This window comes from Eurytemora carolleeae, unplaced genomic scaffold (genome assembly GCF_000591075.1).
Source record: "Eurytemora carolleeae unplaced genomic scaffold, Eaff_2.0 scaffold214, whole genome shotgun sequence".
Taxonomy (NCBI): Eukaryota; Metazoa; Arthropoda; class Copepoda; order Calanoida; family Temoridae; genus Eurytemora; species Eurytemora carolleeae.
In genome coordinates, this window is record NW_019396249.1 from 120,835 (window position 1) to 136,014 (window position 15,180).

The 15,180-nt window shown below is 30.6% G+C and overlaps 1 protein-coding gene and 1 long non-coding RNA gene across 2 annotated transcripts; both read left to right on the top strand.

Moving 5' to 3' along the window:
- Window positions 1-2,957: 2,957 nt before the first annotated feature.
- LOC111699340 (uncharacterized) lies at window positions 2,958-6,710 on the top strand. Its single transcript, XR_002764727.1, has 2 exons — window positions 2,958-3,025; window positions 6,530-6,710. It is a non-coding gene; the product is annotated as an uncharacterized LOC111699340 (long non-coding RNA).
- A 2,082-nt stretch (window positions 6,711-8,792) lies between these two features.
- On the top strand, window positions 8,793-15,118 carry LOC111699346 (neurofilament light polypeptide-like). Its single transcript, XM_023469997.1, has 4 exons — window positions 8,793-8,886; window positions 9,111-9,189; window positions 13,444-13,499; window positions 14,923-15,118. The coding sequence occupies exons 1-4, from the start codon at window positions 8,879-8,881 to the stop codon at window positions 15,116-15,118; spliced, it is 339 nt and encodes a 112-aa protein (XP_023325765.1). The 5' UTR covers window positions 8,793-8,878.
- The last annotated feature ends 62 nt before the right edge of the window (window positions 15,119-15,180 follow it).

Genomic DNA, 15,180 nt, shown 5'->3' on the forward strand with positions numbered 1-15,180 from the left:
GCATTTTCTGTACTGCTAGTTTGTCGTCCAATATGACAAAACTTTTACAAAGAATCGAAATATGATCAAAGAAAAATAGGGTAAAGTAACGATTTTTTATAATTCTTAAGCATATAGATGATTTGCAATAAATGAAGCCCTTTTCAATGTTTATCCACCTCAGGTTTGGAGACGTAGGTATGTAAGACCCATAAATCAGATTTTTTGTTTAACTAACTAACTAATTGGAGTAGATATTGAATATGTATACTTGTATGCCTTGAGAGAAGGATGAATATATTTATTTATAAAAATATGTTATTTCATGATCAAAAATTTTTTTTTCAAATATATCTGAATCCTCCCAGTGGAAATATAAACCCCTTTGAAAGATTTCTGAATCCCTCAAGTGGAATTATAAACCCACTGGAAAGATATCTGAATCCCTCCAGTGGAATTATAAACCCACTGGATAGATATCTAAATCCCTCCAGTGGAAATATAAAGTAATTCCTTACATGACCCCAATAAAAGTTTAATGTCACTCTGTAGATTTGTTACGTGGAATTTTGTAGGAATTTATGATGGATAGCATTAAATCAATGTATTGTAAGCTGTGTTAAAATATACCGGTTTTTGTTAACCACGGCCAGCCGTGGTACATTTGAATTTCCGAGCCGGGTCAACCTTTCCGGTCCCAGTTTGTACTGTACCGCACGGACATTGGCTTAATTAAGCAGGCACTCAACAGGACTAGCCGGTGCAACAAGGTTGACGCAGTCAGACTTTATGCTTCATATATGTTGAATTTACTTTTACTAAAGAGGCAGAGCTAGATGCGTGTAACAAACAAGGAGCTTAGTCTTACTTCCAGGTTGCCATGTATACATCTGATCATACAGTGAATCCCAGATACATGAATACAAAGCAAGAGTTTTGTATAATGTATAATTTTAAAGAAGCTTCTTTTTTAATTCACGGTAAATTAATAGTCCTGAAATATGAATGCAATTGATATATTAATATTAAACTCATATTTCCGCGGCATTTGATCTTAAATATGTAATACGACATTTTAAAAAAACTCTTGCTATGTATTCATATATCTGGGATTCACTGTAGTAAATTCAGTAAAGCTGAGCTTATGGCTTACCTAAGCGTTTATGGTATGTAGATTTATAAAATTTATATTAAATATATGTTTGCTCTTCAAATTATTTTATATTTTTAGTTCTAAAATATTGTGTATGTTTTCTTTCAATGTACAAATAACCGAAAAATATAAATTAGTTACTCTTGAACTCTTCAACCATTGGTTTGGGCGTATTTCCAGTGTACCGGATCAGAGTGAGATAATACTATGATTCCTACACTTGTTTTTTGGATTAACCAATATACGCTCAACAAGAATCGAATTGCTAATTTATTGAATAAGCTTAAATTTTTCCAATTAAAAAAGTACCAGTAATTACTAATATCAGTGAAATTTGCGAAATGTTGTGCCGTTTTTACTGTTTGTTCACATTGCAAAAAGTACAAAGATTTTAGCAAGAAAGTGGGGCACGAAGCGCCACATAAGCCTAATTTTATTAAGATTGATGCATATAAAACAATATTAAAGATAAGTATGTTTACTGTTTACAAATAGATAACAGCAATATACTCTGTAATTTTATTTATCTAAACTGTCCTTGTAATTTCAAGTACCAGAGGTGTATGTCCGAATCACAACTCTAAAAATCTGTCTACTCAATAATGGTGGAAGATAATGTCGTCTTTTATCTAGAAAATGCTGAATTCTAACCTTTTCTTCTATTGTTTAAGTAGCAAAAATCTGCAAGCCAAATCTATAGTTGTAATTCAATTTTCAAGGTTAAAACATAGATATTCATCCCTGCAATTAATGATTTAGTGATGATCTCGCAAAGCCTTGCAGGGTACTGCGTTATGAATCGGAAATGCCACTCTAGAAGTAGGATGAAGTTCCGTGTATAGTCCCTTTAAAAACAAAATCAAGTGGAATTATGATTGTATTCTAAAATTGCAAAATTAACTTTAGGAAAAAACTAATTTCAACTTGCAAGTAAGTATAAAAGTTAAATTTTAGCACTAAAACATGGTGGTAAAAATAGTTTATCTAAGATATTGTAAAACACAAAAAATTCTCCAAATTTAGAATTTATCTTGACAATACATTTTATTCGAATTTTTCAAATTGCTACTCTAAGATTCAATCTAGAAACAAGTATATGAAGCCATTAAAAAATCGTCGACATCTCCAGGGCTACAGAAGTATGTTTGCTGGGAAAGTATTGGTGTGAATTAGTTACACAACTAACTTAATCTTTTCGTTTAAGATATGTCCCTGACATCTTAATTTGTTGCATAAAACGCGCTGGGTCCATCGCAAATTGGGTACACTGGACGGGCAATGCCCCGGGAAGTCACACGTATGGTGGTGAACATGCACTCGGTGCCCCCCAGTCGCTCCTGGTTGTCATTTGTGTAAAATTGTTTTGTTTTTTTGGTGTCTGCCTGAATTATAAATGAAATATTTGGGCTAAAATGAATTTTCATTGTTGTTAAAATAATGTTAATAAGTTAATTTTATTTATTGTATGGCTTCAGTATTCATTAGTATAATATATTGGCGTAACAAGGATGTTTGAGAAAAGGGGGGTCAAGATTCACTCCCTTTTCCTTATTTGTGCGAATGCCTTCTATTGTTATAGTAATAGCTATTGTAGATTGTATAGAAGGATAATAACCCGCATAAACTGATCTATAGTATACAAAAATATCATATTTAACAAAATCCACCAAACTTATTTTCATAATTCCTTAAGACTTTCTTATCACAAATGTACTCTATACCCGGCCACTTTCTACGCAATGTTTTCTGCGTATAACGATGTTTACTCAAAATTATAATATCCCTGGAACCCCAGGATGTTTATTGAGGGAAGAACTANGACCCACTCACCGCCATGCCATCATTCAGTCAGCTGAGAGGGTTGGAGCGGGTAGGAGTGCCTGAGTGATGGAGGTGAGTTGGGAGGAGAGGGTAGGGAGTGAGGGAATATTCTAAACTTTATAAATAATTGTTAACATGTCTATGTACAGGCCATACATAGTGTAGAATGTAGAAACATAGATTTTGTTAAAACTGAAATTATTGTAAGAATATAGATTAGAGTGTTATAAAAACAATGGAACAATATCTATTAATACACATTTTGCCACTTATAATTTGTTAGTTGTATCAATATATAGATAAATTACTGTGTAGTATACACTAAATATATCGTATTTAATACTTAAAAATAACAAAAAGATTCAACTTTTACCTTTAACATTTTTATTCAAAACAAATCTGAAAATTCAGTTTTGATTAATTTGCATAATTAACATTTCTTTAAAAAATATAGACAAGGAAATGAACCCCCCCCCCCCATCCTCCAAACAAAGTGTTTCATGTTTCATTGAGATAAAGTTAGTTGACGTTATAGCCTAGTTTTTACTACAACAAATAGAAATAAATAAAAGATAATAAATTATTGAATTTAAAAATGTAAATTATTTATTCGTAATGATTTCGAAATCAAATCTTAATTTTTCGCACATCAAGATCGCTATAAAAATCAAAAAAATCCTCAAAATTTTAAGAACATATTAAAAGGGTGAATTTCGGAGCAAAAGCTAAAAACTAAGATTGTGAGTCTAATATAAATAAATTTTATCTAACTGTAATCTTTAATTTTTGAGGAATGCACTTTTGCTGTAGTTAATATATATTTTTTAATTTTTATTCCTACTCTTTTATATGGTTCTAGATTTTAAATAAGATGATAAAGAAGAAAAAAAATATATTTCTAAGGAATTTGGAATATTACGACTAAAAAATACACATTATGATTTTAAGAGACATAGTTTTAAAGCCCATTTAAAATATTAAACTTTTGAACTGGGTAAAAAGGCACGTTATATAGATAGGTACATAGATAGATATATTATATAGATAGATAGATAAAGATAAAACCCCTAAAACTAATTTTTTTAAATAAACCCAAGTATTTTTAACATTTGCTACACTTTTAAATATAGAAGCAAAATATTTGAGCTACAAAACCACAATTCAAAAGAATAAGAATATGCGAACAGAAAAAGTAGTTTTACTCTGATCTAAAAACATGAAAACTCAACCATACATCCGCTTTCAGGATAAATTTCATTCATTGCTTTATTTAGGATGTCGGCTCAATGTAACCCATCATTCATAATTTTAAAAAGTGTATTGTGCAATAAATTAAATCAAAATTGCCACGAACTCTGATTTTCTAATCCACATATCTTTGCAACCAAATATCTATATAGACCATAAATATTTCAAACTATGAATTAAAATTTATCAACTAGTCTAGGTTTGAAATATCACACCATCAGATGGGAAAAATATAGGGATTAGAAAAATGTCTTTAGTGTAAAATAATTATATTATATTTAAAGGGAATAACAAGTGACAGACTATCTTTAGAAGGGACTTAACGGATATATATGCAGCAGAGGCAACGTAGACAATTGAAAGATTTTTTTTTAGCAAAGAACGACGAAACCTTCCAATGTTAAAGAGTAAGATTAAGAGTGCAAATGTTTGTTTATAGTAAAATAATTCTGTAAATGGGGTCAATTAAATTACCCCCCTCTACTAAACACTACTGAATGTTCTGTCAAAGCGTTGCATAATGCATATCACTGTAGAACGCACCAAAAGCTCAGATGGGGGTGTTCCGTCGAAAATCTGTTTAATAATTAATTTTCGTCGTTTTTGACAAAAATTGGATTCACACTTTCTTATGTCTTACCTCACGACTTAAAAGTAAGGTTAAGGAAAGTCATGAGTAACAGCCAAAGAGAATTAATAAGTAAAGACTGCTGCACACATTTGTGCTATTAAAACCTGTTAGGCCCTGGAACATCTTTTTACAGATTTTTGTTCCCGAAAATTATTTCATTTTCTCCAAATCAATTCTTTGACAACCTGCCGTGCATTCCCGAGTTCATTTCAGCATAAACTTTATAAAAAGAAGAAATATGTAATGAATATGTTCAGGGATCATACTGTATTATTGTGATGTACTGCGTTTGTTAACTTTACATGAATTGTATACACTTAGAACACCTGTTTCAGGCTCAAATGGACTGAATTAATTAATACCGAGGGAGAGTTTTATTTCTCTTCTATTCAGTTGAGAGCGCAAAGATACAAAAACATATCTTTGACATATTTTCTGAGCTTCAGTTCAGTAAGTTAGACAATTAACATTGTATTATTTCATACCTTGATGATCACATATTTATAAAATATCTTTAAATTCCCTGTCTCGATGCAGTATATGTCAGTACTCCTAGGAAGGAGAAGGAAACTTTTTTATTTTCTGAGCACACAACCTTTCTTTTCTGAGCACACAATCTTTCTTTTCTGAGCACACAATCTTTTTATTTTCTGAGCACACAATCTTTTATATCACGAAAAATCTTTGATTAAATCGACTAAGATTGTGTAAATTCAATGTTTTTGCAACCCAGACCTTGGATAACTATGATTTAAAATTATTAATATTAAAAAGTATGAATTATGATTTATGAATAACAAGTTGCCCGTGAAAAAAAATAGAATTGTGAAATAAATATTATTAAAAAAATAATACTTTTTAGCCCATGTTACCCACAGGGTTCCCTATAAAAAATTTAGCTCATTTTGTCCAGCAGTTTACTATAAATTATAATCAAGTTTGATTTATCAATGATTTACACCATTTAGCTGTAAAGATAAGGGATTAGAAACTTTGGTGTGAGAAAGAATAAATTCCTTTGAGATCATAATCAACAATAGAAGTAGTACTCATTATTAACAATTATTAATCTTGAAAATTGGTTAAAAATGTAAAATTGAAAACATTCCTCAAAAAAATTGTAAAAATTATGGCTATTTTCTTGCTTCTCTTTGCTTTCAAAGATTATATGGCACTGTATGGGCACTATTAAGAATGAGAAAAGCTCAAAAAAAATGATTACTTGGTTAAATTACAAAGACATTAGAGAGATATAGTTGGAAATTAATTAAGTTTATAATCATGAATCTTTCTAATTAACTGTTTAATTAAGCTTACTTCACCAGTAAAAAAAAACATATCAAATGCATTTTCTGTCTTAAAAAGGGGGAAATATATTTTTATTTATTACATGGTTGTGTTTATATATAAACCAAAAAATAATCCTCAAAAAATCAACATTTTATATGATCCTAAAGAATCATGTAATACGGGTTTGAATTTCCGTTCAGAATTAATTCCGGGGCATGAAAAGTATTGTTTTTCAACAGAGTTTATGAAACCAGGTTTTTAATTGAGTGAAGAAAAAAAATCCTTTTCAGATTCAAATTTTGACCATAAAAAAACAGGTTGCATTTAGTGGTTTTCTCATAAGTTTCCAGCTCAGCGCTTGAAAGTGCTTCATGGAACAAGTTTCTAGTTTTGTTTTGAATATTTAGACAGCTCCTGGCTCAGCGCTCAGTTGGAGGAAGACACTCGAGTAGTTAACATCTCTTTTTCTGTTTGCTCAGTCGAATCAAGAAATTCCTATAGTTAACATCTCAGTCGCATTAAGGCACTCCAATATTAAACATCATATGATAGTACTATTCACAGAAAGCAACAAAAAAGTGAACTGTAGATTCGTTTGTTACATTCTTCCAGTTGAAAATATTCATCAAATATACATTTTTAGAGTTTTTGTCGAAAAAATATGGAAAAATTACAAACTTTTTTCTCATAGAAGTAGTTTATTTAAAGTACCATAATTTAAATCTCTAAAGATTTTAAAAATATGGAAAAATTATAAACTTTTTTCTCTTAGAAGTAGTTTATTTAAAGTACCATGATTTATAACTCTTCTAATATTTTAAGAGGTTTTTGTTAAATTACTATTCGAAGATGAAAACTATTAAAAAGTTTTAACGACAAAGTTTAAGCTTCATGGCTTAGAGAAGGACAGAAAATGAGTGGTTGTACGTTTATATAAATGTTTTTGATATGGAGAATAAAAAAGATAGATAGATATGGATATTGCGTAAGGCATGGGAACCCTAATGCCTGGTACAGTAGACCTAAAGCTGTAAGTAACCAGTTACTGTTGCAGTATTCCAGGACCAGAAGGGGGGGGGGAGAAATAAATAAATTAATCTTCAAAGTTAACCGACATTTTTAATCATTGAAAATATAAATCGTGGCACAAGAACTTATATATATAACTGGTATTTTGGTTTGCAGTGCTATACAGATTTTGTACATAAAAGTTCTTTTTATCCAGAATATTCCAGCATTTTAATAGTTTATTCTCATTAGGCAAGAACTTTTGAGATACAGAAAAATTTTAAGAACAAAACTTTATAATACTTTGTGCCAAAATAATAGCGTTAAAGGTTATTTTATGAAATGTGTGTCTTGATATAAAGTTATTTATAGTTTTGAAAAGCTTTTTGGGAAAGTAGAGTAAAAAAAATATTATCTTATTTTTATTTCAAGTAAAACTTTATACCATGTAATTACTGAATAGTATTGCTGTAATGAAATTCACCATAAAGTGAGCATGAATGATAAAACTTTGTATAAAATATTTAAAGTTGGAATACCTTTCCATCTGTTTTCTTTAGAATATAATTTATGTTATCTATCTATATATTTATTGTTTATTTACAAATAGTATTGACAATAATATAGTGTAAACAGAAACCCTTTCAAGCATTAGACAGAACATGGCCGTTTATTATTAGCATTATTTTTATTACGCCACTGTTATTGTTTCGTGTAATCTGAGATGGGAAATTATAAATGGAAATAGTTAAACTCTGAAATCTCTTATTTATTAAAATTGACTAAAATTGATTAGTTTTACCAGTGAAATATCAGTANTATAAGAAGATCGTTGCGTTTCAACTGATATTTATATATTTACATATAAATAAAATATTTATTCAAGTTCAACCAGAATCAAAACAGCTTTCGAATAAAGTTTCAAATTCAATCCGTAACCCCCCTCCGTCAACCCCCGCTTCAATTATCATAAAGGAATTGAGTTTTTGCCACAAACTCTGATGTTATAATCCTAATATCTTTGCCATCCAATGTCGTAGATCTTATATATTTCAAACTATAAATTCTGTTAGTTCAAATAATCTAAGATTGACATGTCTAAGGTTTTGTCATCAGGTTGGACAGATATAGTGATTAGAAAATCAGAGTGTATGGCAAAGATTCAACTCCTTTAAGATTTGATCTAAGCTTTCCCTCGATAAATGATATTTGAATGGATTTGAATTTGTTGTATTTATATTCAAAAAGTTGACACGAACGTACACGTTCAAAGAAGTGTAGTTCATGAATAATTCATTCTCCCAAACCTATTTATTATTAACTGAGAGATTCATTTTTAACAATAAATCAATACAAATACAATACTTTAATCATTGAAAAAGTCAAGAAAAAAAGAACAATGAAAAATATGAAAAGGATTAAAAAAGTGGTGGTATGAAGTTTTTCAACTGACATATATAGTTTTGTTTTGTTTACAAAAAAATGTCAATTTTCAATATTTTCAGTATCTGACCGTTATCTATATATATCCAAAAGTAATCTCAGTTTGTCTCTTTGGGACTTGGGTGTTTGTTTTTATGAATGCACGATCAAAATACAGGAATCCTCGTGACCGATTTGCCGCAAATATTGATTTGGAACCATGTCAATTTAAAAATAGATTTAATGATTTTAATATTTCAGAATGAAATGTTTGTGAAAGCCTAAACAATGAATGAATCCGTGTATAGGGTCTGGAAACCGATGATATGATCAGGAATCAGAAAAAAACATCAAATTTTAACTTATTTTTATACAATGGAGGACACAACAAATGTTTTGAAGGAACTTTATATTGGCTAATATAGGGCCTCACTCATTTGGTGTACAGAAAGCGTTAAACAATACAAACTTTGATCTATTTTCCTGTTTTAGAAATTCTTATTTCTAATTTTTTATAATTTGCATTTTTGTTAATATTGAGATATAATTTTTCTGCAGAAGAAAGTTTTCATGCGTAAAATACAGTTTAGTAATATTTCTGGTCTTCTTCCTATATTTGCAAACACATGTTTCAAAGGTTAGTATTTTGTTTTGTTTTGGTGAGAAGCGTCGCGAATTCTTATTGGCGATGTAAGACACACACACTTTGATGTAGATTTTTTTTTACATTAGCTCTTGCAAATTGTTTTCTTTAAAGGATATAGTCATTTTCAAGTTAGTTGCGTATTTGTTGAATATGATTTGTTTAATACTAAGAATCCTATACAAAATCTTATATATATACGTTTTGGTATAGTTTTTACACAGTTTTATCTCAATTTCTCGAGACAGGAACATCAGATAGATGTCTTATATGTATCGTTTAACGCCTGAGATTCTCAGGTTCAGCCTATACCCCATTTCAGTTTTCCGTTACAGTCCATTTTAAACAAAAGGATCTAATATTTATTAATTTCATTTAGTTTATTTTTATAATAATGATTTATTTATATGGAAAAAAAAAATTTTTAAATTTGAATTCTGCTAGTTAAAGCTTGAAATATCAAGGTTTATATTCAATATACAGCCCCAGGGACAACTTTAATTGAGGAATTCTTAAATTTAAAAGTGCCTGGATTGGATTTCTATATCAAGCGTTAACGATTTACAATATCCAAACAAAAGTTCCGGTCTTACTTCTTTTATCATGCTTTAGTTAGGACGCACAGGGAGTTGTTAGGACGCACAGGGAGTAGTTAGGACGCACAGGGAGTAGTTAGGGCGCACAAGGAGTAGTTAGGACGCACAGGGAGTAGTTAGGACGCACAGGGAGTAGTTAGGACGCACAGGGAGTAGTTAGGACGCACAGGGAGTAGTTAGGACGCACTGGGTGTAGTTAGGACGCACTGGGAGTAGTTAGGAAGCACAGGGAGTAGTTAAGAAGCACATGGAGTAGTTAGGAAGCACAGGGAGTAGTTAGGAAGCACATGGAGTAGTTAGGAAGCACAGGGAGTAGTTAGGACACACAGGGAGTAGTTAGGACGCACAGGGAGTAGTTAGGACGCACAGGGAGGACGCACAGGGAGTAGTTAGGAAGCACAGGGAGTAGTTTGGAAGCACAGGGAGTAGGGACTGTAAACAGTATCGTGTATTATTAGTGTACGCATTAAAGGTTGACATTACTAACTAGTAATTACATGGTTTATTTAGTGAAGAAATAGACCTTCTCATTTAACAACAAATATTTATTATAAAAAAAACGTAGAAAATGTGTAATACAAGTTTACCTGAAAGGGACTATACGCGTTATTTAAAGTGATCCTCTGTTAAAAAAGGGACGTGTCAGATTGACAACGGTACCCTTAAAAGCTTTATCTGATCTAAAATGTGGAAAATAACATCGTTTTTACCTGAAAACTGTTTGATTATCCATAATGTTCCTGCAGTAGAAATAAGCTAGTTACTACTGTGGAGAAACCACAATTGATTAGTTGCCTAAGTTTTAAACATGGATATCAGTGCTTAGGATCCGGATCCGGATCCGCTGGATCCGCATTATTTTGGCTCTCTGGATCCGGATCCGGATCCGCAAAAAAATGCGGATCCACGGATCCGGATCCANAAAATATAAAATTGAAATCTTTACATGAAGGGTCCCTCATGAAACTACCCTTGCTGTCTCTTTAAAATATAAAATTGAAATCTTTACATGAAGGGTCCCTCATGAAACTACCCTTGCTGTCTCTTTAAAATATAAAATTGACATCTTTATATGAAGGGTCCCTCATGAAACTACCCTTGCTGTCTCTTTAAAATATAAAATTGACATCTTTACATGAAGGGTCCCTCATGAAACTACACTTGCTGTCCCTTTAAAATGGTCAAATCAAAAAATAAGAATTTAAAAATGTGCGTTTTTTTATTCATGTCTTGCATAATATCTCGCTTAGATATTTCTATTTATTTCTGGAAAACGCAAAATTCTTAAAATAAAACAATTTGCTGCTCCAAAAAACCTTAATTTTATCGTTCAAAAATCAAGTCTAAGCTGTTTATTGTTTATTATCTATGTAAATGACTTCTTCCAATCTAACAAACTTTTCAGTGTAGCCTTTGCCGAATACACAAATGTGGCATCAAAATGTAAAAACTTGAATACTCTTGCAGACACAATATGTTGGTACATGTCTAATAAACTTACTATTAACTTTGAGAAAACTAATGCAATTTTATTTTCAAATTCTCTAAATGCACAAAACGACTTCTTTAAACTAGGAGAAAATACACGAAAAATTGAACGCATAAAAGAAACAGATTCAGTGAGATTCTTGGGAATATGGCCGGATACTAAATTGAACTTTATAAGTTAATTTTATATACACGCAATTAACTTTTTCACTTTATGCTATGAAAAAAATAAAAACTTCTTAAGCTTTGACACCATGAAAAAGCTTTTTTTCACTCTCATTTAGAATTTAGTTCAACATTTCAAATGCTAAATTCAAACAAAAATATTGATAAGATAGAATAAATGTGAAGAAAGCTATTCGTCTATTGATGGGGTTACCTAGAATAAGTCACACAGCGGAAGCTTTTGAGCTTCAAACATACAAAGGGGGACTTCAGAAAATTAGGAATTTTAATGTTATAAAATTTTTATTTTCAATTTAAAGGAGACTCATTACCCCCAACATTTAAAAAAGATTTCATTTTATCAAACAATATCAAAAACGCAAATTTTAGAAACAGAAACGATTCTAACACATGTTGCAAAAGAATCGAAGAAAGTAAAGTCGATTTTACAAAGAAAAGAGTAAAAGATATAATTAAACATAAAGGATGTCAAAAATCGACGCGAATGAAAAAGATGCTTAAAATGCCCGTTTTTCGAAAAACCTATATTTTTTCACAACCCAGAAAGCTTTTTTATTTATTTTTAACATCACAGATAAATCTATCATTTTTATTTATCGTCAAAAAATACTAAGAATCCAGCACCATCTTATATTAAATATAATGTAAACAATTAATATGTAACTTTACTTTTCCTTTCCTTTTCTTTACTTTAAATTTATTTTTTATTTGTTTTTAGAATTGGGGGAAATATTCCCAAAACCTCTATTTTTGGAGGTTTTAAAATAATTTCCCCTGAAACACATAATTTTGTATGTTTTTGTTATTTTTCATAAATAAATAATTACTTACTACTTACTTGAATGACAAATGTGCTATTTGTTATTTGGAAAGTATCCAAACAAAATATACAGCTTGGTACCCATTAAAGATGTGTTTCTATTGCAGACTTAAACATTCAAAATAAAAAAATTTGAATATTGATTAAAATCCATTAATGGTCTGATTTTAAAGCTTTAGGGAACTATATTCAATTTACATAGATTCAGACTGCTTAGAAAAGTTGCAACAATTTTGAAGACTGGGTCAACTTAAAAGTATCGTTGTGCCTTGGATAGAGGTCACAAAGTCGTACAAGTAATTTCGCATAAAGTTTACCTTTTACACAACGTAGTGTTTAGAGTTGATAGAAAGATTATGTTTGATCTTTGAAAGCTGGTTAAATAAAAAAGGAGTAAAAACAGGTTCCATGGTTTACAACAGTTCCAAGTAAATCTTCAAACCTTCTTGGTATTTAAAAATAATACATATATTTAATTTCTGAATTAACATTTTAACGGTAATTAGGAACTCACAAATTTTGCATTAGTTGCTTTTGTTGTAAAATTGATCTTTTTTCTCTTTCTTTTCCGAATTATCTTAGAGCTGTATGGTAATAGAACACGCTGCTTAAATGTGCAAATAAATTTTACAAAAGAAAAAAAAGAGGAATAACTCATCATTTATACTTGTATTTATGGTATATATATATTTGTATATATACATTTATACTTGCATATATTGTATGTATATATTATACTAGATGTCCCACAAATATATATACTTGTATATATACACCTTCACTTGTATATATTGTATGTATATATACTTGTATATCACCCTCGACTAACCAGAGATCGGTTTCTTCTATTTGAAATCTTACGCGCTTTGGTCTAAAATCAAACAATCTTTAAACTTACGGTTTTGTTTGTTTTAGACTTTTCATTCAAAATGCATTTGCCAGCAAAAAATTATTTAATGAAAAAGGCTAAAAAATTATTTTTATTAGCAAAATTGTGATCAAAAGTCACAGCTTTCTGGAATATTGACAGAACTGTTAAATCCACTTGATAAATACAAAGGTTTATCAGATATCGTTGTAAATCGAATGTGCGACTTAATAACTGGAGGGTTCCTTGAAATAACGGTCTATACAATACCTTTAATATTATTCTTATAGGATGTTGTTAGAGAAGGGAAGGGGGAGGGAGGAAGCAAATATCTGGATGATCTCAGGTTAAATATATTACTAGCTGAACTGCAATTGGCGTTGCCCGTGGAATTTTTAAGAAATCAAATTTTTGATAAAAAAATTTTGAATTATGAAAAAAAATTAGATTAGATCCATATAATTTTTTTCAATTTTAAGCATCCAAAACGGTTTAGATTTTTTTACTTTTTTGATGCATATGGATAAGCCTTAAATTTTTATATGGATAGGAGGAGGGCTTCGCGCCATTTATTCTAGTCCAGTAGAACCCAGTATTAATAGGGGATAAGTGTTCCTGTTGTAACTGTTACTGATATATGTCTTAAAATATAATATTTTTGCCAACGTTTTGTAATAATAAGAAAAAATGGCAGTGTCAGCAAATCCATAGATTCTCGTAGATTTTCCTGTAAATATAATAAAACAATTCAGTTCAATTTTGATAATTTTAAAAGTTTTGACAGACACTTTCAAGCCCAAATGTGTGTTATGTGAGGTCCCACGAAACCTATTCAGTTCATCCGGCGTCAAGTTGTAATCATTCAAACAAAATATCCGGCGTCAAGTTGTAATCATTCAAACAAAATATCCGGCGTCAAGTTGTAATCATTCAAACAAAATATCCGGCGTCAAGTTGTAATCATTCAAACAAAATATCCGGCGTCAAGTTGTAATCATTCAAACAAAATATCCGGCGTCAAGTTTAAATGACTCAAACAAAATATCCGGCGTCAAGTTTAAATGACTCAAACAAAAAATCCGGCGTCAAGTTTAAATGACTCAAACAAAATATCAAAACAGAAAAGCAAAAAACTGCGCAATTGTTGTAAATTTCAAAAAAAAAATATGAAGTTCTTTTTTAAGATAGAAGTAAGTTTAACAAGGAAACGATTATCAAGAAGTTATATAAGAATTCTTTTTCTGTAATATTTACTGCAATTCTCCGTGTTCAATTCTGACAATTTCTCTACTGAAAAAAAGAAATGCGCAAGTGACTTCTGCATAAAAAAAAATCAAATCAAAATCAACCGTTTTCAAATAAGCATGGATTTTTAATTCATTCTTGGGTACCGCTGTAAATCAAACATGCCACTCTGCCGATGGAGGGTTACTTGAAGAAAATATCTGCAAAAAGATTTGCATACAGTGGTAGGCGATTATAACAATACAACGAAGACGACTGTTTTATTAAAGTTTTGATTGTTAACAAGCATTTTTGAATTACAATTTTACAAATTATCAAAGAGAAGCTTTTTAAATTGGCAGCTTCTCTTTTTCTCTAGGTTTGATACGGCTTGAATAAATAGAAACTGAAATCGAAATCCGTCTTTTCACTGTATTGATACAATCGCCTACCATCGTATGTTTCACATTGTACATTGTACAAAGTGTAAAGGTTGAAATATATATTTTAGAAACCAAGACGACAATATAAGTTGATTTTTTTAGGTTGGGGCGGGTACCCCAGGAGGAGGTGTACGGCCAGGACGCCGAGGACAAGAAGGTAAACGAGGAGGAGGAGGCGGAGGAGAGAAGGAGGGGGAAGAATGGAGGTAAAGGGGAGGAGGAAGGGGGAGAAGAAGAGGAACAAACTGGAGAAAGAAAACCTTTAGAAAGTTTGTCGGGAGAGAGAGTTCATGGATAATAATAATAATAATAATAATAATAATAATAATAATAATAATAATAATAATAATAATAATAATA